Raw genomic sequence first — 22,961 nt, forward strand, 5'->3', positions numbered from 1 at the left:
GGACACCCAAGGGATACCCTTGGGTGAAACTGTTTCTTCTACTCCTGCAACCTCTCCATCCTTCCAAGGCTTTACGGGTGACGAATTATATACTCCTCCTGACGCTTCAGTTAGACCCAAGGTCAAGGGTCTCAAGCAGTGAAATCCTTGACAAAGACGTCGTCGTCGTCTAAGAAGACGCTTCGGCGTCATCTTCCTCTCGTAAGTCTCCGGCTAGGAATCCCGGAGCAGAGAGATATAAAGCTTATTTGGGTCCGGCTCTAAGTCCTCGAGGAGTAAATCCTCCAGAGAGAGATCTCACACTCCGGCAGAGTCGTCAGTTCCGCTACCCTTGGTTCCAATTCAGAGCCACCCCTCCCCTCCCCGCAGCAGCTCCGGCTTTGGACTCCATGCTGGTCTGTTACAACAGGTGGGCGACCTGGTTGGGTCTCTGAAAAGTAGCATGGAACAGATGATCTCTCGGTTGTCGGATAGGATTACTTCCCAAGACAGCATTATAGCCGGACTGAGCCAAGCTCCTCTAGCCTCTCCTCCACCTTTCAATACAGGTGGAGCCCAGCTTCCCCCGTATGACTCTCTACCTCCGTTCTCGATGAACAACCCTTGGAGGAGTAAGCGTCATACGCCCCCTTCCAAGACGGACTCATTTCTATCCCGGAATGTGGAACTCGGAGGATCGAGGACTTCGAGTTCTACCGGAAGACCTTCAGCCTCCGTTCATAGGCTACGCAAGGCTCACCGCCTCAAGCCATGACTCGGGATGATAAAGTTCCAAAGGAGACAGTCCTCTATTCACGTGACCAGGCTCAGAGAGAATGGCTCAGGTGTCTAGAGGACATGGATTGTTCCAATACGAAAATCCAACCTTTCAAGAGTCCGTTTACGATCTTTACGATGGATGAGAGTACCCCGCTCCCTTTCCTGACAAAGATCGCGACGTCTACCATTCCAGCGGCCCAGAAGGGGGACCCCATGCCTCAACTGAAGGAAGCAGATCCTACATCTCCGTTACTTCCTTCAGCCGGAGAATTGTGGGAAGACTTACCTAACACCTTCTCAGCTGGCAAACTCAAACCGGACTGTGCTATGGAGCAGTTTGGTGAAAAGTTACCTAGGCTTCCAGATAGCCTTATTCAGGCTGAATTTGACGCCAAATCGCGGTTAGCCAGATCTATTAATTCCATGGCTATGACCGAGGTGGCTACCATAGCCTATGGCTCAGAACCGCTCTTCAAACTTATGACCAAATCTCTGACTCAAACGGTACAGTCAGATATGTTTGAGTTTGCCACTGCTAGGACGAATTGTAGGAAGCATGTCCTACAAGAAGCAACTATTCGGCACGAGCCGAATAGGTTACTTGCGTCGAGCATCTGGGGAGCAGACCTCTTCCCAGAAGCGATGGTGAAGGAGGTCCAATCAGAGGCTACGAGGTTGAACCAGAGCCTTAAGGACCGTTGGGGTCTACGGCCAAGAGGCGGCAAGATCTAGCAGCTAGAGGTAAGGGTCAAAGGAAACCCAGATGTTTCCAGCCCTATCAGAAAAAGCAGCCACGCTTTTCTCAGCAAGTTCCGACTGTTCCCTTAGTGCAAACAGCCCAACCTTCCACCTCAAAGGCTCAATCACAGCCTATTTATGTTATCTCCCTCAGCCTCAGCCCTCCACCTCTTACGCCCTCTCTCCAGCTTACAATCAATCCTTCGAGAGTCAAGCTTCACAGAAGTATGACCGCTCGGGTAAGGGAGGCAGAGGTAAGCGATCCTTTCGTGGGAGAGGATCGGGAGGTCCCTTTAATAGGGGAAAACATTTCAGAGGAGGCCGGGAGGCTACCAGAACCAATGAGGAATTTCAGGTAGGAGGGAGGCTGTTTCACTTTCGCCACCGGTGGAACTTCAGCAAGTGGGCTCACAGCATTGTGTCAAAAGGCCTGGGTTTGGAGCTGGTTAACGAACCCACCCCCATCCAGACCTTTCCGCCAACTTCCTTCCAAGGAACTGACGGAGTATGCGGAGGATCTCCTTCAGAAAGGAGCTATAGCGAGAGTCAAAAGGTTGAACAAAATTTCAAGGACGGCTTGTTCAGCGAGCCAAAGTAAAGGGCTCACAAAAAAGGAAGGGGTAATCTTTAGACTTGTCCCGCTTAAACCTTTAACCATTCGCTGCGACAAGTTCAAGATGCTCACGATCTCGCAGGTACGGACCTTACTTCCCCGTGGGGCCGTCACCACCTCTATCGATCTTACAGACGCTTACTATCATATCCCTATTGCAAGACACTTCCGTCCGTATCTGGCTTCAAGATAGGAGACCAGACATTCTCCTTCAAGGTAGTTCCTTTCGGGCTCAACGTAAGCATCCCCAGGGTGTTTACGAAGCTGGCGGGAAGTATAGTTCAACAACTCGTCGCAAGGGATTATGGTAGTAGCGTATCTCGACGATTGGTTGATCTGGGCTTCAACAGTCGAGGAATGCAACAGAGCAACACTGAAAGTGATTCAGTTCCTGGAATATCTAGGCTTCAGATAAACAGGACCAAGTCAAGACTCCACTCCAGAGTCAAACTTTCAGTGGCTAGGCATTCAATGGAATCTATCCTCCCATACTCTGTCGATTCCATCATCCAAGAGGAAGGAAATAGCGAAGTCAGTCAAGCAATTTCTGAGTCACAAACTGGCGTCAAGAAGATCTCAGGAAAGGATCCTGGGTTCTCTCCAGTTTGCATCAGTGACGAACATCCTAATGAAAGCCAAACTGAAAGACCTAACCAGAATCTGGCGCTCACGAGCAAATGTCAGGTCCAGGGACAAATTGTCCTCAGTCCCTCTGATCTAAAGAATCGACTCCGGCCGTGGGCGAAAGTCAAGAACTTGTCGGTGTCAGTGCCCTTCAGTTTCCTCCTCCAGGTTCACCATCCACACAGACGCTTCATTAAGCGGTTGGGGAGGATATTCCCAGTTCAAGAAGGTTCAAGGAACGTGGTCACCTCAGTTCCGTCAGTTCCATATAAACGTACTGGAGGCAATGGCAGTGTTCTGACTCTAAAAAGGTTACGTCCGCCAAAGTACTCCCACATAAAGCTAGTCCTGGACAGCGCAGTGGTAGTACATTGTGTAAACAGAGGAGGCTCCAAGTCACGTCATCTAAATCATGTCATGGTAGCCATCTTCTCCCTGGCGGACAAGTTCAGTTGGCATCTCTCCTCCACTCATATAGCTGGAGTGAGAAACGTCATAGCAGATGCTCTATCCCGATCAGTACCTCTAGTCGGAATGGTCACTGGACAACAGTTCGTTCCAATGGATTCTTCAGAGAGTGCCAGGTCTACAGGTGGATCTCTTCGCATCTCAAGCGAACCACAAACTCCCGTGTTATGTGGCCCCCAACCTGGACCCTCTGGCCTATGCCACGGACGCCCTGGCTCTAGACTGGAACAACTGGGAGAAGATTTATGTCTTTCCTCCAGTGAATCTTCTCATGAAAGTGTTAAACAAACTCAGGACATTCAAGGGTCAAGTGGCTCTAGTAGCCCCAGACTGGCCGAAGAGCAATTGGTACCCTCTCATTCTGGAACTGGGTCTTCGCCCTCTTCGAATCCCCAATCCCAGGCTCTCCCAGTCAGTACAAACGAAGACTGTGTTCGCTTCCTCAGGGATTCTCAAAACCCTAACTTTATGGATTTCATGAAGTTTGCAGCGAAAAGGGATGCGAATATTGACCCTCAGAATATTCTCTTCTTGAATCCGATAAAGAGATTCAACTTTGAGACAGGTATGATGCTGCTGTCAAAAAGTTAGCAAACCCTTCCTGAAAGAATCAGATATTTAGGATCATGACAATCAATTCAGCTATATCCTTTTTCAGATCCTTATTTGAAAAAGGCTTAGCAGCTAGCACAATAACGACAAACAAGTCAGCCTTGAAAAAGATTTTTCAATTTGGGTTCAACATAGACTTGACAGATTCCTACTTCTCGTCTATTCCTAAGGCGTGTGCTAGACTTAGACCTTCTGAGTTAAGGCCTACGTCAGTATCATGGTTCTTAAACGATGTTCTAAAGCTGGCTTCAGAAACCAATAATGACACATGCTCGTTTATAATGCTCTTAAGAAAAACCCTATTTTTATTAAGCTTGGCCTCAAGAGCTAGAATTTCAGAACTGTCGGCTTTATCCAGGGATCCGGATCATATTCAGTTCCTTCCCACAGGGGAAGTGCTACTTTCTCCGGAACGTAGCTTTTGATAGCTAAGAATGAAGATCCTTTGATGAGGTGGGAACCATGGAAGGTACTACCCCTTCCACAAGATGTATCTCTTTGCCCAGTTTCAGCCTTACGAGCCTTTCTATCTAGGACCTCCTCATCCTCATCGGGTCCTCTCTTTAAGAGAGAAAAGGTGGCACTTTATCTATTAAAGGCATCAGGCAACAAATCCTGTACTTCATTAAACAAGCCAATCCTGACTCTTTCCCAAAAGCACATGATGTCAGGGCAGTAGCCACCTCAATTAACTATTTCCAACATATGAACTTCGATGAGTTGAAAAAGTATACTGGATGGAAATCGCCGACAGTGTTCAAACGTCATTACTTAAAGTCCTTGGAAGCTCTAAAATTTTCAGCAGTTGCAGCGGGGAACATAGTTTCCCTGACTCTGACTAATCCTTAATAGGAGATCCAGTCCATCCTTTCTACCTGCCTCACCTAACAGTTTCGTCTATTCCTGCCTTGTCATTTACGGTCACCTTGTGTCTTAGCTGCTTTTATGATGATGTAGTGGGTGTCCCTTATTTTTTTGCTAGGGACACTCACATTTGATGATGGTTATTGATCTCGTGGATGTCATCTCCATTATATGCTAGGAGATACATCTTATTATAATGATTACGGGTTTTGTATATTAAGTCATATACATTCCTTTATATTTTATTATTGTTGAATTTGTTTTATTCAACTTTTATGTTAATTGCTTTAGAATGTTTTGATACATTGCTTTACACAGATACCATTTTTGTACATATATGATACATTTCTCCTGTATATATGTATATTACCTTAAGTTAAGAAATATTATTAGAATTAAGTCTAAATTAAGTAATATTTCTATTTTTTGTATCAACCTGTGTATATGTATCTTTATTAGCAATTATATTGATTTATTTTTATTTTTATTTTTCTTGTTTTATTTGAGACCTTTTATGTTTTGTTAAATTTCTCTACAATCTTGTGCTATTTCTCTGGTACGATTTCGCGCAGCGACACGAGCTGAGCCCAGAAAAGGGATTTTGACGTAAGGAAAAATCTATTTCTGGGCGATTGGCTCGTGTCGCCAGCGAAATCCCGCCCTACCCATCCCATCGCCAAGATTGTCTGCTAACTTCAGGATGGCCACCAGAGGCGCAGCAGTCGGCAGCATGGGATGGAGTAGTAGTAGTAGGTGCTGCCCACTCTGTGGGTCGGCTCTCCTCTTGGGGGATTTTGTAGTGGGAGAATTCTATTGGCATTTGGCTCGTGGTAGTGGTCTCACTCGCCATAGTGTTCATACCGACACTCTCTGGGAGAGTGAGCGAGTCAGTTATACTGACCTTTTTTCTTTATTTATTTATTCTCTGGTATGTGTTAGTACATTTACCCTAGAAATAATAGATTAAAGGATATTTCGCTGGCGACACGAGCCAATCGCCCAGAAATAGATTTTTCCTTACGTCAAAATCCCTTTTTTGGCACAGGATATTGGTACGGCAGCCGTATCCCTGATTGCGATAGATATTGGTATGGGAGAGAATTGCACATACGTCTATTTCACACCTCCTGCCATACAAATACCATAGTGTAGTGGGGGTGCGTCAGATTCTGTAGTGTTGCCGTATTGCATTATTGACTTGCTGTAGGTACGGCAGTTTGCTAATCATGCAGCAGTTGCCGTACACTGTTGCTAAGAGCTATAGGTACGGCACTAGAAGATCAGCAACGGTAGTAATAATAGTCGAACTGAATTGTTTCGCTGAACATGTTCAATTCAAAATGTCAAAGTGAAGCACCATACTGTCATCAACAAAGCACCAAAACAAATATTTTGACAGTAAATGAAAATAAAAAAACCATAATATAGGCAGTCCCCGGGTTACGACGGTTTTGGCTTGCGACGTTCCGAGGTTAAGGCGCTTCTCAATTATATTCATCAGACATTATTTCCAGGGTTATGACGCCTACAATGCTCATCTGGCACAAGAAATATGACACCAAAAATGCAAAATAATAAATTTTTGAAGGTTTTTGGGATGAAAAATGCAATAAGAATGCAATTTACAGAGTTTTCAAAGCACCCAAAGCATTAAAAGTAAGGTTTTCTTAGGATTTTTTATGATGTTCTGGCTTACGACGCATCTCAAGAATGGAACCCCCGTCGTAACCCGGGGACTGCCTGTAATGCTTAAACATATACTTAGATTTTGACTATAAACATGAAAAATAAAACTAAACCAATCTATCTATGTACTTCAAATCTTCTTTGAATCTCCTATGAACCATGTAATAATACATCAGTTTTCGCCGAAAAACAGATGTTTTCAGGTTTCAACGAGCTGAAAAAAGCAATAGACATCTACGAAGAGTCAAACTTCCAGAAATCGTAATCTGGTCACAAACGTTCGAATCAGTCCTGAAAAGAGCTCCGAAGAGGAGATGCAAAGACTTGAAGTACACAGAAATCATGCTCTGCTGTATTCATGGTAATAAGGAAAACTACCAAAGTCGATCCTCTGGTAAACGGCCTAATCAATCGTACGTAATCATCCAATTCAGCATGTTTCGCATATTGGATGCACTACTGACTGCTGCAGAAAACTCGAACTTATTCGATTCAGACTGGCCAGGAGGAAAAAACTTACAATGTGATTCCTTTAATGAGGTATACCGGTAATTGATAATGGCAGTTAACTACCTCTTAGTTTTCTAGATGAACTGATGGGCAACTCATCTACCTTCTTAGTGAATTAACTGATATAAATGAAACTATTTATTTTCAAAAGGGAAATAATTCGTGCTACTTACATTGGGAAGAGAGGCAGTGTTTAATAAACCTACTCTCTCTGACCCACAAACTAAGCTACTGAAAGCCTATGCACATCATCTACTAAAATATTGTATATATAACAAGACGAGCACAAACGCGCCCCAGAGATGTGGGGGGGGGGGGGGGGGTAGTATCCACGTAAGGGGAGCCGCACAAGGCAAGAGAACTCGCATAGCCTTCCGCTCACCCCCCGTGCATGTCATGAGCGCGATCGGACTGGTCATGCTATAAAATAATAATATGAATGCAATTAAGTACTTTTATTATTATAAAATTACATCTGTAATCCATTTCAAAAGTTAAAATGTGTACCTAAGACTATGTGCATATTCGCTCATGTTTATGAAATGGCGGTGATTTGCCCGTACCCGTACTTGTATTTACAGGCCAGAACGGCTAAAATCGGAAATATCCAAGCTTATGGCTTAAGGAAAACGTAATTGGGGTACTCAACTTTGATGCAGAAGCAATATCCGACATGGCCATTGTAGGATTGTACCAAAAATCACTGATTAAACTGAGCGAAATTATCACACTATCACGCATTACGTAGTCTAAAAACAGGAATGGAAGAAGCGCTCGGGTCGTGGCAAAGCGGGGTAGCGGCGGCGAGAGAGGAAGTGTTGCCGATGTAAAGGCCCACCTTTAGAGGGGGATTTTGGAAAGGGAATCTCTAATTAGCAGAAGACCTGTGAATAGTGGCTTCCACTCACCTTGTACTTTATACACGACATCCTTAGGGTGCTCGCGCGAGGGTAGTAACCTCAGCATACCATGCTAGCTTTTTCTCTAGTATATTTAGAACATATTTATACTAGAAAAGGCAAAGCAGGAAACTTTTCACCGGGCAACACAGGTCTTTCCCCAGAAATAGATTTTTCCTTCGTCAAAATCCCTTTATTACACGGTTCACGTTGCTAGGTCGTCATTCCTTGATGTCACTGATATGCCTGAGGCAGTAAACAAGGGTTTGCGCATGCGCAATTCACAGCTGTACCAATATCTATCGCAATCAGGGATACGGCTGCCTTACCAATATGCAGTTCGTTATTTTTTTCAAAATGACAAAAATTGTTAATTTTATGATAACAAATAAAGTTTCATACAATACCTACCTGGCAGATATATACATAGCTATCGACTCCGTCGTTCCCGACAGAATTTCAAATTTCGCGGCACTCGCTACAGGTAGGTCAGGTGATCTACCGCCCTGCTCTGGGTGGCAGGGCTAGGAACTATTCCCGTTTTCTAATCATAATCTCTCTTCCACCTGTCTCCTGCGGGGAGGCTGGGTGGGTGATTCAACCTTGTATATATCTGCCAGGTAAGTATGTATGAAACTTTATTGTATCTATAACAATGTCATTTTCATACATTCAACTTACCTGTCAGATATATACATAGCTGATTGACACCCTTTGGTGGAGGGCAAGAGACAGCTAACTAACTGACTAGACAGGTAAACAACATATGTTGTAGGTATTAATAAACCTTAGTTCCTACCTTTTTAGATGGAAGACTTCGTGGCTACTGCCCAGGAGTCTGCTTCATCTCAAGAGCCTTAGCGAGATAGTGATCTGTGGCCAAGAGTTCTTGTGGATCTGTCGATGGGGTCTCTTCCACTTACTCGACAGAATCCTAACTGGCGTTTGTCAATGGGGAGCACATCCGCTTATATGACAACACGCACTAATTTAAGGAGCACACAACCAATCCCGATCACCCGATCCTAACCCGTGTTATGTTCTAAGATTTTGCCTAGAGTTATCCCCAAAACTCTTTGCAAACAACCACAAACTCGAAACTCAAACATACAAAAATAACAAAATTTTTGTACCCCTCTAATAGTCAGATGTCACTCGATTTTCAAATGAAGAGAAGTGAAGGCCGCCTGTGCGACAACTGACACTCCCATACACCGAAACCCGAGAACACATCCGAACAAGAGGGTTACGTACATAATTTTAAGGATTGGTGCTTTTCTCCTTTACCCAGAACCGTTTGTGCTGACACAAACGGACCTAACGAAAAACATTTATCATACGTAACTCGCACGTCTTTTAAATAATGGGATGCAAACACAGAGTTGCATCTCCAATAAGTTGTGTCCAAAATGTTCTTTAGTGACATATTTCTTTGGAACGCCACCGAAGTTGCGATGCTCTAACTTCGTGGGCTCCCACTCTTAGAAGATTAAAAGAATCAATCTGGACACTTCTTATGAGCTTCCGTGATTAACACTTCTAACAAAGAGGCTAAAGCGTTCTTGGACATTGCTCTCTTGGGGTCTTTCACTGAGCACCAAAGACCTTTCTGCGAACCCCCCAACTGCTTCTTCCTGTCCAGATAAAATTTTAGAGCTCTAACTGGGCAAAGGGATCTTTCTGCCTCTCTGCCCACCAAACTAGAAAGTCCTTTCACTTCGAAGCTCCTGGGCCAGGGATTTGAAGGGTTTTCATTTTTGGCCAGAAAAAGGGACTGAAATGAACAAATTGCGGAGTCTCCTTTGAAGCCAACTCTTGATTCAAGGCGTGCAACTCACTGATTCTTTTTGCCGTTGCAAGAGAGATCAGAAACAACATTTTCTAGTGATATTACGGAACGAAGCAGTGTGAAGTGGTTCGAATTCATCTGATGAAAGAAATTTAAGAACCACATCTAAGTTCCAGCTTGGAACCTTAGGTCACAAGTGATTTAGATGTTTCGAATGAACGAATGAGGTCGTGCAAATCCTTATCATTCGTTAGATCTAATCCTGTTTCTAAAGACTGCTGAGAGCATACTCCTGTACCCCTTAATAGTTGGTACTGAGAGATGCGACTTTTGTCTAAGAAACGAAGGAAATCTGCAATTTCGGTCACCAGAGGTACTGGAAGAGGACAGCTTCTTCGACCTACACCAGTTTCTGAAAACTTCCCACTTCGATTGGTACACTCGCCTCGTAGATGATCTGCGGGCTCTAGCAATTGCGTTTGCTGCCTGGCGAGAAAACCCTCTCGCTCTGACAAGTCTTTCGATAGTCGAAAGGCAGTCAGAGCAAGAGAGGGTAGATTTGATGGTACCTCTCGAAGTGGGGTTGTTTGAGCAGATCTATTCTGTTTGGAAGAGATCTGGGAAGTCCACTGTCCATTCCATCACCTCTGTGAACCAAATTTGAGCTGGCCAATACGGAGCGATCAGAGTCATCTTGGTTCCTTCGGATGCCACGAATTTTCTGACTACTTCCCCCAGTATCTTGAACGGGGGAAAAGCGTAAACGGGTCTATTCTGACCAGTCCAGGAGAAAGGCGTCTGTGCATAAGCCCGGGGATCCTCCACCAGGGCACAAAATGTATTTATCCGTTTGAGAGGAACGTGGCGAAAAGATCTATTTGAGGCTTCCCCCAAAGGAGCCAAGGCTCTGACAGACTTCTGAGTGGAGGTCCACTCTGTGGGAAGGACCTGGAATCTCCTGCTCAATCTGTCCGCTCTCACATTCTCCCTCCCCTTGAACAACCTTGTTAGGAGAATTACCTTCCTTTGGTTCGCCCAAATCAGTGATCCCGTGCCAGCTCGTACAGAGCAAAAGAGTGCGTCCCTCCTTGCTTCTTGACATAAGCCAGAGCTGTCGTATTGTCTGAATTTATCTGCACGACTTTTCCTCTGACTAAGTGTTCGAAGCTCTTTAGTGCTAGGTGAATCGCTAAGAGCTCTTTGCAATTTATGTGCCATGACACCTGTTCTGCCGACCAGGTGCCTGACACTTCTCTGGGTCCCAATGTTGCACCCCAGCCCGCCTCCGAGGCGTCTGAAAACAATGTCAGGCTTGGGTTCCGTACTTGCAGGGACACTCCTTTGTTTTCCTTTAATGGAACCAACCACCACTTCAAATGATGTTTTATCTCTTCCGAGATTGGAAACGTGTCCGAGAGCTGACCTGTCTTCCAACTCCAACTTCTTAGAAGAACTGAAGCGGTTCGAAGATGTACTAATTTCCTAGGAGAAAGAACTGGTCGAGCGAGGAAAGGGTTCCCAGAAGGCTCAGCCATTCCCTCGCTGAAGTGCGCTCCTTCCCTAGAAAGTTCGATACTGTGGCACAGCCTTTCTTTATTCTCTCTTGAGATGGAAAAACTCGAAAACCCCGAGAATCCATCTGAATCCCCAGATAAACCACGTTCTGGCTGGGGATCATCTGAGACTTCTCGAGGTTCACGATCAATCCCAAAGACTTTGTCAATTCCAGTGTTGTTCGCAGGTCCTCCAAACACTGCTTTTGAGACCTGGCTCTGATGAGCCAGTCGTCCAGGTACAGGGAGACATTTATCCCTTTCAAATGTAAGTGCCTTGCTACATTTTTCATCACGTCTGTGAAGACTTGAGGAGCCGTGGACAGGCCGAAACACAGGGCCCTGAACTGATAATTTCGTCCTTCGAACATAAATCGAAGGTACTTTACCTCGACGAATGGTGGATCGGGATGTGGAAGTATGCGTCCTGAAGGTCTAAGGACACCATCCAATCCCCTTGCCGCAGTGCTGCAAGGACTGAGGCAGACGTTTCCATGCTGAACTTCTGTTGTTCGACGAATTTGTTCAGCGCACTTACGTCCAGTACCGGTCTCCATCCCCCCGAGGCTTTTGTTACAAAGAAACAAAGCGATTGGTAAAAACCCCAAAACCCCGGGGAGTTGCAATCCAGCACAAGTTCTATTGCTCTTTTGTTCCACATCTGTTCCACCATCTGACGAAGAGTATCCCTCAGAATAGGGTCCCTGTATCTGGCGGACAATTCCCTCGGAGATGTTGTCAAGGGAGGAATGTCCTTGAATAGGGATGCGATACCCCTTCTTGATAATCGACATCGTCCAAGTGTTGGCTCCTATGTCTTCCCAGGCTTTCGCAAAATAATGTAGCCTGGCTCCTACGGGTGTCTGGAGGACAGAATTTTCACTTCCCTTTCTTAAAGGAACGGAAGGAAGACCTGCCCCTCTTATCGGTTGACTTCCTTCTGGCGATCGGTCTAGTTGGAAGACCTCCTCGAAAGGGCTGTTTCTGAGCTGGGCGAGCCACTTTCTTTTCCTCACTAGCCACAGGCCTATTCTTCCTTGAGGATTGTCTAAGGAGATCCTGGGTGGCCTTTTCCGTCAGAGAATGCGCGATGTCCTTCACCAACTGTGAGGGAAAAAGGTTTTCAGAGAGAGGCGCAAACAATAATGCGGCTCTCTGTGAATGAGAGACGGCCTTCGTGAGGAAAGCACTGTGCACCGCCCTTTTCTTTAAAACTCCTGCACCATATAGGGAGCATACCTCAGCCGATCCATCCTGAACAGCCTTATCAATACAGGCGAGGATGCAATTCAGGGTTTCTGGGTCGAGTTGTTCATTTTCTTGAGATTTCTTGGCCAGAACCCCAAGGGACCAATCTAAGAAGTTAAAAACTTCTAAAGTATGAAAAAGTCCCTTGATGAGGTGATCCGTTTCCGAAAGCCCCCATGTAACCTTCGCTGCATTCAAGGCGTGCCTTCTCGACGAATCCACAAACTCGAGAAGTCTGACTCAGCTGACACGGACAGAGATAGTCCCATATCCTCTCCCGTTTCATACCAAATTCCTCTCCTCCCTGTAAGTTTAGCGGGAGGCATACAAAAGACCGTCCTTCCTAACTCCTTCTTCTTCTTGAACCAGGAGTCAAGAGATTGTAGAGCTCTCCTCATAGAAATGGCAGGCTTCATTTTAAGGAAAGAGGAAGACTTGAGTGTTTTCGTGCTTGAAAACTGCGAGCGTGGCGAAGGGGGAGCAGCTGGCGTCAAAGAGTCTCCATATTCCTCCAACAAAAGGGACGAAAGAACTTTATAAATTAGAAGATCCTTCCTTCATTTCGTCCTCCGAGGCATCTTCTGGGTTGATAGGCTCGGAAGGAGAAGGTTCTCTTCTTTCTCTGACTCTTCTCTTACTCTCTTACGAGTGTCAGGTTCTTCCGAGGAATGCGCCTGGTGTACAGTAGGAGTATCTCGCCTGGGAGGAGTAACGTGCTTGGAATACTCCTGGCGCCTGGCAGGCGCAAAGCGCCTCGATACTCCTGGCTTTCAGTAGTGGCGCATTTTGTTTAGAATCCTCCTGGCGCGTTGTAGGAGTATTAAGTTCCGAGTACTCCTGGCGCCTGGGAGGAGTATTAGCTTCGAAACTACTCCATGGAGGCCATGGCGGAGGAAGTAACGAGCAGCCTGAATACTCCTGGCGCCTGGCAGGCGCTGTAAAAGCGCCTCGAATACTCCTTGGCTTTTATCAGGCGCTTTTGTTCAGAAATATCCTGGCACCGTGGGTAGGAGTATTAAGTTCCGAATACTCCTGGCGCCTTGGGAGGAGTATAAGCTTCGGAATAACTTCCTGGCGCCTGGGAGGAGAGAACGCGCCTGGAATACTCCTGGCAGACCTGGCAGGTCAACGGCGCCTCGAATAACTCCATGGTATTTTAGAAGGCGCATTTTGTTCAGAATACTCCTGGCTATGGTGGCTAGTAGTATTTGAAGGTTCCGAAATACTCCTGGCGCCTGGGTAGGAAGTATTAAGGTGGCAGAGTAACTCCTTGGCGCCCTGAGAGGGAGTATAAGCTTCCGAATACTCCTGGCGGTCCCTGAGAGGAGTATTTCAGTTCAGAATTACTCCTGGGCACCCTGGGAGGAGTATCTAGGCCCGACGACTCCTGGTGTCTTGTAGGAGTACGCCGTTCCGAATACTCTTGATCCTTAGCATGCGTCTGATGTTTAGTAGGCGCTTTCCGTCTCACAAGTGCTCTTAACTCCTTAACAGGATCTTCCTCTTCAGGTAACTCTTGGCGCTTGATTGAAGATCGTGAATCTTGTAGTCTGGCTCGTTGGCGCCTACTCGGAGTCTGGCTTCTGGTTGGCGCCCTACTCTTTGACAGGAGTAGCTTCCTTTCTTACCTCTCTCCTGTCTAGCGCACCGCCCCCCCCAGAGATGGCCGCCTGTGCGACAACTCCCCTGAAGGATGCGTCGCGCCCTGGCAGGAGATAGGTATTTAGATCTTTTAATAGGAAGCCTATCATCCTTCTTACGAGTAGGCTCCTTATAACGTAGTTCCTACTAACAAGGCTAATTGCTCTTGCATATTCTTCAAAATTTTCAAAATTTTCCGGTTGAGGAATCTTCCGCATTAGAGAGGGAGATCTGGAATGCGCTCTAGGATCTCTTCCAGACCCAGAGTCCTGACTGTATTCTCGCCCTCTTTATTACCGAAGGTGCTCCTCCTTCTGAGAAGCGCTCGGGACTCGAATTGAGCTCGTGCTCTTTCTTACTCCTCTTCAAAGGACGGGAAAGATTCGACTCCTTCCATCCTCTTCTCGGCGAAGGCGAACTCGACGACGAAAAGCACTCTCGAAGGATGCTTTTCCTATAGCGGTCTTTGGCAGTCGATACGATCGATTCTGCCGAAGGGACGACCTGATCGTTGGGGATTCTCCACAACCCCCGTACTGCTTTCGACTTTCCTTCTCCTCCGGGCCAGGGAGCTTGGAAGAGGTCTAGGCCTGGGAGCGTCGCAGAGACGACCAGACGCCCCCTCCACTACACTGGGGACACTAATATCACTGCCACATTCACTTTTCCTTACCTTCCAATGCTGCGACTTTTTCCTGCATTTTCTGAAGGGAAGCTCTAAGTTCTGCTATTTCCGAAGCAGAACTAGAGGGATTAGCAAGATGTGAACGGGCTGAAACAGAATGGTTATTATCATCATAGAAGAAGCTACAGAGCTAGACAGTAAATCATGAGAGGCAGTCATACTGCGGGTTTTATAAGCCGCCTTCCTCTCTCTATCTCTCTCTAACTTCTTCAAGTAAGAAGTTAGATTCTTCCACTCTTGTGCATTCAGATTCTCACACTCATTACACGTATTCTCAATCGAACATTCAACCATTCTACCCCTACAACTAGTGTGAGGATCTACCGAAGCTTTCGGAATCCTCACCTTACAGCCCTCATTCACACACACTCTGAAACTAACACTAGAATCAGACATATTCACAAATCCAAAAACCAAGTCCAAAAAAACAGTCCACGATAGCGAATGCCAAACACGATCCAAGTACGTCACCAAATATCAGCGAGAGATGATCAAAAGCTTTGCGAAAAAAACGAATTCTAGTCAGGAGGAAGTAACACAATGTTGATACAGCCGCGACAGAGAGATTATGATTAGAAAACGGGAATAGTTCCTAGCCCTGCCACCCAGAGCAGGGCGGTAGATCACCTGACCTACCTGTAGCGAGTGCCGCGAAATTTGAAATTCTGTCGGGAACGACGGAGTCGATAGCTATGTATATATCTGACAGGTAAGTTGAATGTATGAAATGAAGTTTATACTGGCTCCCTGTAAAAGCAAGAATAGAATACAAAATACTTCTTAGTCTTTAAAGCACTATAATATGGTGAACCAACATATCTGAGAAACTGCTTAAGCTTCTTTAGACCTGAAATGAATATTATGATCAGACATACAAGTGAAGCACATAGCTAGGCTACCTACTATTATTTAAAACTAGAACAAATTGAAGTCAAGTGAGAAAGCATTTAAACATTGTGTACCACGACTACAGGTACAAAAAATACTGCTTGAAATGAAGACCAAACAAGAAGAATGTACATTTAAAAAAGAACTAGACTCCTACTCTGCAGGGGCTATGATACTGACTAGAAATCACTACTAAAAGATAATTAGGTAGCTACCTAAAAATACAGGTAGTACGCTGTGGCTATGGAACCGAAAGCCGGTTTTCAATTTTCCAGTTATGTATCCGACAGATAGTGTTGTTGCGAGAACTTGTGTTATGTAACATATTAGCCTAGGGGTGTTTACTGGTCATAATTTTGCCGTATTAGCTATGGGGGTGGGGGCTGGTATTGTTACCTTAGAAGTCTTAATCTGATTAACCTAATCTTTTTCTGTTAGTAGCAGCTACTATCAGATCCAACACAAAACACACACATGGGCATAAAAAACTGTCAGCGCAATAACAAGAACACTTCCTTAAATGTCATATACTAGGTAGCTAAATAGGTGCTAGGGTAAACAACCACAGACGATCCATCGTCATTGCTCTGGCCAGGCCCTATTCACCCGATATTTAATTGATGAAACAAGAATACAATTACAACTTTAAGCATATCATTCAAAAGATTGAAGTTTCGTCAACATAATGTGATATATGAAAGCCCCATACGTACTAAAATAAGATGTGAGCTCTTCGTAAAATATGTTTCCAAGGGGGTTTTGAAATCCAATATGGCGGCAATCGTGTGGCTGGCCTTTCTAACCACAAACAATCCAGCATCTTTCCCAGCCTTCTCAGCACTCATTTGAACAATGTTAGCGTATATGTAACGTTTATTGATCTTAATCAAGATTGCAGTTGTAATCAGCACAATAAAACAACATTTTGTTGCCTATATTAGTGAAAGTATGAAACTTTTTATTCCAGGGGTCACGGTTTGAACTGAATTCATTTTTACCTTATAATCAGTGGTTTTATCCTTACTTTTATCACAACTGAAACTCCACAGTGCTTATTTGATTGTAATTATACACATTTTGGTCTTAATTCACTCCAAATTGCACCTAAACCTGCTGTTCCTGGTTCCGGAGCACTCACTCCACAAACACAGTTACGAGCAGCAGACGACTACACTCTTCATGAGGTGCAAAGCTTTATTCCCTTAATTGTTTACTTTACCCATTATTTAGTTTAACTTTACTTCAAAATGTTTATTTAATTCATGTTTATTCCCCCTTTTTTGCAACTAAATTAGCCCCGAAAAATTACAAATATTTCTGAAGTACGAGTAGACAACGGCAAAAAGGCTCATCGTTGCCAATGTAGTGGAGCTTCACATATACGCCGATGCATTTACAAAGTTTCCATGAATTCTAGTTGTCATAGTAATGCAGTAATGATAAAATTGCTGTAATATGTATATATACTACAAATAGAAACGCTAATTTCACTTTGCTATTTCCCTGGTTTTGTGTAAGTCTTATACCCAGTTTGGAGGGTAAACACTACCAATTGACAACACTGATAAACAATTTAAGAGCGCAAAACGCCGCAAAGAATGCCATAGTCCCCTTGAATAAGTACGAATAAATACTGGTTAGAGGTCGGGTTTAAGATTGTTGTGATGAAAGTGCCCCAGCATCTATGGGTACAAGTGGTGTGCGGATTTAGCACTGGAGATGGGAAGTTTGTTGACAAGCTACTCTGCAAACATCGAGATGGCGTCAATCTTCGAAATATTTGGAGTTGTATGTAAAAACTTTCAAAGCGTTTTGGAGTAGTGTGCACTGCATTGGCCACACTTTTCATTACTCTCTGTTTAAATCTTAAAATATGGCCTTAATTTCTAACTTTGGAGAAAATAGGGTAAACAATCACGGACGATCCATCGTCATCATGATGGCCAGGCCTTATTCACTCGACATTTAATTGGTGAAACAAGAATACAATTACAACTTTAAGCATACCATTCAAAAGATTGAAGTTTCGTTAACATATTGTGATATATGAAAACCCCATACGAACGTAAAATATGTTTTCAAGGCAGTTTTGAAATCCAATATGGCGGCAATCGTGTGGCTGGCCGGTCTAACCACAGACAATACTTTTACTATGGATTAAGGAGAAGGAATTGGCTGATTTTATTAACATTTATTATCCTTTATCACATTACTATGATATTTTATCATTATGTGTGTTATTACTCGTTTATTTGTGTATAAATTGTATATATTATATGTAATTTAGCTGTGTTTTGGTGTGGTTTCATAGCGCTAGAACGGATTAATACATATTACATTATTTTAAATGGGAAAAAATGCTTTGAGATACAACTGTTTTGATAGACAACGATGGTAACGGAACAAATTAAATTCGTATGTCAAGGTTCCACTGTAAGTATTTTCTCCAAAGTTAGAAATTAAGGCCAAATTTAAAGCTTTAAACAGAGGGTAGTGAAAAGGGTGGCCAAGCAGTGCAAATTTCACCAAAACACTTTCAAAATTTTTACTTACAACTTGAAATATTTAGAAGATTGACGCCATCTCGATGTTTGCGGAGTCGCTTGTGTCAATAAACTTCCCATTTCCTGTGCTAAATCCGCACACCACTTATACCCATAGACGCTGGGGCACTTTCATCACAACAATTGAAACCCTGACCTCTAACCAGCACTTATTCAAGGGGACTACAGCATTCTTTGCGGCAATTTGTGCTCTTCAATTGTTTATCAGTGTTGTCAATTGGTATATGTTTACCCTCCAAACTGAGTATGAGACTTACACAAAACCGGGGAAATAAGTGAAATTAGCGTATCTATTTGTAGTATACAGTTGGCCCCCCTATTATCGCGTTCTCCGGATTTGCGGATTTTTCTCTGGACCATATCTACCCATTATTTGCGGCGAATTCGCCTATTCGCGGGATTTTCAGACGATAAATAATCACTAATTAGTGTATTTTGATGTTCTTTTCATGCCTAAATACATTTATATGATACAAAAATGATTTACTAATTTTAAAATATTAATATTGATCAATACTGTATTAGTAAGTTTAATAAGATTAAATGATATCATGTAATAATTAATAATTCTCTCTCTCTCTCTTACAGAGATGTATGCTTTTTGTATGATAAATGATTTACTAATTTTCAAATATTAATATTAATGTAAAGAGCAATCACTTCAATAAAGAAAATACTGCAGTGAATTAGTAAGATTTTAGTTCTTTCGAACTCCACGTCTCTCTCTCTCTCTCTTACTGAGATGAGAGATTTTTATGGTACATGTATGTATAATATATGTTTATTAATATTTTCATATGATAATAATAATAATAATAATAATAGGGTAGAATATCACGAAAGGCCAACCCTCATCACGGTGGACGGGTCTTATTCACTCGATATTTAATTGGTGAAACATGAATACAATTGCAACTCTAAGCATACCATTTAAAAGACTGAAGTTTCGTCAACATATTGTGATATATTTCACTTATTTCCCCGGTTTTGTGTAAGTCTTATACCTAGTTTGGAGGGTAAACACATACCAATTGACAACACTGATAAACAATTGAAGAGCGCAAAACGCCGCAAAGAATGCCGTAGTCCCCTTGAATAAGTACGAATAAGTGCTGGTAAGAGGTGGGTTTACGATTGTTGTGATGAAAGTGCCCCAGCGTCTATGGGTACAAGTGGTGTGCAGATTTAGTACATGAAATGGGAAGTTTGTTGACACAAGCGACTCCATAAACATCAAGATAGCGTCAATCTTCGAAACATTTTTAGTTGTAAGTAAAAATTTCTAAAGCGTTTTGGTGAGATTTCCACTGCCGTAGCCACCCTTTTCAGTACCCTCTGTTTAAATCTTAAAATTTGGCCTTAATTTCTAACTTTGGAGAAAATACTTACTTCGAAAGGAGAGTAGAGGTCTTTAGCTCCGTTTTTCACCAACAAGAAGTCGCGACTGATGCCCATCTCCGGTGTCAGGACGTGTTATAATGTACTTTTTCGGAGGGTGGCTAGCGTTGATTGTAGGTGGCCTGCTTGGCCTGCTGTGATATTTTACCCTAATAATAATAATAGGTAATAACTGTAATTACAAAAATCATATGTGAAAGTATTTTACAAATACTATGATAATCTCTCTCTCTTAACCCTCTTACGCCGGAGCCCTAAAAATCAAAACGTCTCCCGTATGCCGGGCCTGGTTTGGAGTGAGCGCGGAAGTGGAAAAAATAATTTTTTCAAAAAATTATAGCGCGCGTACTTTTGAAGATTAAGAGTTCATTTTTGGCTCCTTTTTTTGTCATTGCCTGAAGTTTAGAATGCAACCATCAGAAATGAAAAGTAATATCATTATCATATGTAAATAATGCGATATATGGTAGCGAAAAAAAAAAATTCATACATAATTGTATTCAAATCACGCTGTGCAGAAAACGGTCAAAGCTAACCAGTTACTTTTTTTTGCGTTGTATTGTACACTAAATTGCAATCATTTTGATATATAATACATTGTAAAACAATAAAAGCAACACCGGAAAAATATTATCACAAAATGATGTACGAATTCGTAACGCGCGGACGCAAAAAAATATTTTTTTCAAAAATTCACCGTAAATCACAATATTGTTCTAGAGACTTCCAATTTGTTTCAAAATTAAGACAAATGATTGAATATTACGATACTGTAAGAGTTTTAGATTAGAATTGCAGATTTCGACCATTTCGGACGAGTTAAATTTGACCGAATGTCGAAATTTTAATATATATATTTTTTCATATGCACATATTTCGAAGATTGAAAAAGCTACAACCTTCAATTATTTTTTATTGTATTCTTCATGAATTTGCGCACATTTTGATATATGAAACTCTATAAAAAGGCTAATATGAAAAGGAGCAAATATTAGGATAATGCCATGTACGTATTTCGGAGACTTGCGGCCCCGAATCGGCGCGCGGAGTGAAGGTAAATATATTTTTCAAAAATTCACCATAAATCACAATATTGTTTTAGAGACTTCAAATTTGTTTCAAAATGAACAAAAATGACGGAATATTACTAGGCCGTAAGAGTTTTAGCTTACAATTGCGTTTTTCAACTATTTCGGTAGAGTCAAATTTGACCGAACGTGGTTTTTTTTCAATTTATCGTGATTTATATGCAAATATTTCGAAAAAAGAGAAAAGCTACAACCTTCAATCATTTTTAGTTGTATTCTACATGAAATTGCGCACATTTTCATATATAAAACTTTATGTAACAGCTAATTTTAAATGGTACAAACATTTCAACAATCGCACAAAAAAATTATGATTTTTTCGGAGGAGTTACCGCGCGAACGTAATTTTTTTTTTCATAAATTCACCATAAATCGAAATATTGTGCTAGAGACTTCCAAGTCGTTGCAAAATGAAGGTAAATGATTGAATATTACTAGAATATAAGAGTTTTAGCTTACAATTGCGTTTTTCGACCATTTCGGTAGAGTCAAAGTTGACCGAAAGTTGAAATTTTTGCACTTAACGTTATTTATATGAAAATATTTCAAAACTGATAAAAGCTACAACCATGGGTTGTTTTTTGTTGTATTGTGCATAGAATTGCGCACATTTCCATATATAAAACTTTATGTAACGGCAAATTTAAAAGGGTGCAAACATTAGGACAATCGCACGAAAAAATTTATCGGAAGAGTTATCGCACGAACGTAAGGAAAAAGTTTTTTCATAAATTCACCATAAATCGAAATATTGTGCTAGAGACGTCCAATTTGTTGCAAAATGAAGGCAAATGATTGAATATTACTATAATATAAGAATTTTAGCTTACAATTGCGTTTCTCGACCTTTTCTGTAGAGTCAAAGTTGACCGAAGGTTGAAATTTTTGCACTTATCGTTATTTATATGAAAATATTTCAAAATTGATAAAAGCTACAATCATGAGTATTTTTTAGTTGTATTGTGCATAAAATTGCGCACATTTTCATATATAATCCTTCATGTAAAGGATAATTTAAAATGGTGCAATAATTATGTCAAAGTGACGAAATAATTTCCGAGATGTGTCACTGATACTTTTTAGTGCGATAAGAAAGAAATTCGCGCTTGCGCGCCTGCGTAGCGATTGTAAACAAAACAACGCCTTGATCCGTGAACTCCCAGCATCCCCCAAGGCGCGTGATACAAAAGTTTTCGGCTGGTAGGCCTATAAGTATTTTTCCGCGAATTTTTAAAAAAACTTTTTTGAGCCGACGTATGATACGTCCAATCGGCATACGGGAGACATTTTGACTCGACGTTTAATACGTCCAATCGGCGTAAGAGGGTTAAAGAGATGTATGTTTTTTGGATGATGACTTACCAATTTTCAAATATCAATATTAATGTAAACAGCAATAATATAAATTCATTAAAGAAAATACTAAAGTGAATTAGCAAGATTTTAGTTTATAAATAAAAAGAATTATGTAAGAATGAAAGAAAATGCATTTTACCCTGCGTCTTGTTTTTGGACAGTAGCCAGCTGAGTTGGCTGGGGTCCAACAACTGTCAAATCCAGAGGGGGAGTGTGTGTTGCCATCTAAGGATCATGTACATTCTCTCTCTCTCTTTTACTGAGACTGATGACCATCTCCGGTGTCAGGACGTGTTAAAGTACTTTTTCGGAGGGTGGCCAAAACCGCGATAAGTCGATGAGTTGGCCAGTCCACTAGGCTGTTTACCCTACTACACTACCTATTAGAGTCGCATTCCAATAAAAAGTGGTATCCAGCTTACACTGAAACAACAAATTGGTCTAACTTGTGTTTGTTTGTATGGTGTTGTACGTTGAAACAGCAAATTGGCTTGACTTGACATGAGATTGTAGTCTAAAAGTAGCAACTCTTACTTAGCATAAACGGATGCTTTATATCCTCCTAAGATTTTCTCGACACTGTTATTGATGGATTCCTTGAGGGTTCGTAATCTTGTTCCTTCTGATGGATCAATCTTCAGTCCTTTGTTGGCCATGACGATTGAAAATTGAGAACAAAGTGCAGCTTCAAATAAACTGGCGGTCACCAAGTCCTAACTGTAACATTTGAAATTCAGTAACTCATCAACTCAGCCTAGCAGTAGTAGTAGTTGGGTACTATTTTGAAACGGCTCACAGTTCGTCGTATTTATTTTGGTCTTGCTTGTGCTTAAGTACATTTTCTATGTTACAATGTTTTGGATAAATTCTTTCTTATTTTTAGTTTCTTCTTTAAACAGATCTGTGATTAGTAAGGTTTTCTATTACTTCATCACAACATGAACGTCTAGTGCATTCCCCTTTACCCTGTTCTTGTCA

General features: G+C 42.3%; 1 protein-coding gene across 1 annotated transcript in view; it reads right to left on the minus strand.

The window, feature by feature from the left end:
• Nucleotides 1-22,747, minus strand: part of LOC135217450 (uncharacterized) — a 60,106-nt gene extending 37,359 nt beyond the window's left edge. Inside the window, exon 1 of the mRNA XM_064253321.1 lies at nucleotides 22,518-22,747. Within this exon, the coding sequence (XP_064109391.1) occupies nucleotides 22,518-22,639 (122 nt within the window). The 5' untranslated portion in view covers nucleotides 22,640-22,747. The remainder of the gene's footprint in view (nucleotides 1-22,517) is intronic.
• Between the last annotated feature and the right edge of the window lie 214 nt (nucleotides 22,748-22,961).

Source organism: Macrobrachium nipponense, chromosome 7 (genome assembly GCF_015104395.2).
Source record: "Macrobrachium nipponense isolate FS-2020 chromosome 7, ASM1510439v2, whole genome shotgun sequence".
Lineage (NCBI taxonomy): Eukaryota > Metazoa > Arthropoda > Malacostraca > Decapoda > Palaemonidae > Macrobrachium > Macrobrachium nipponense.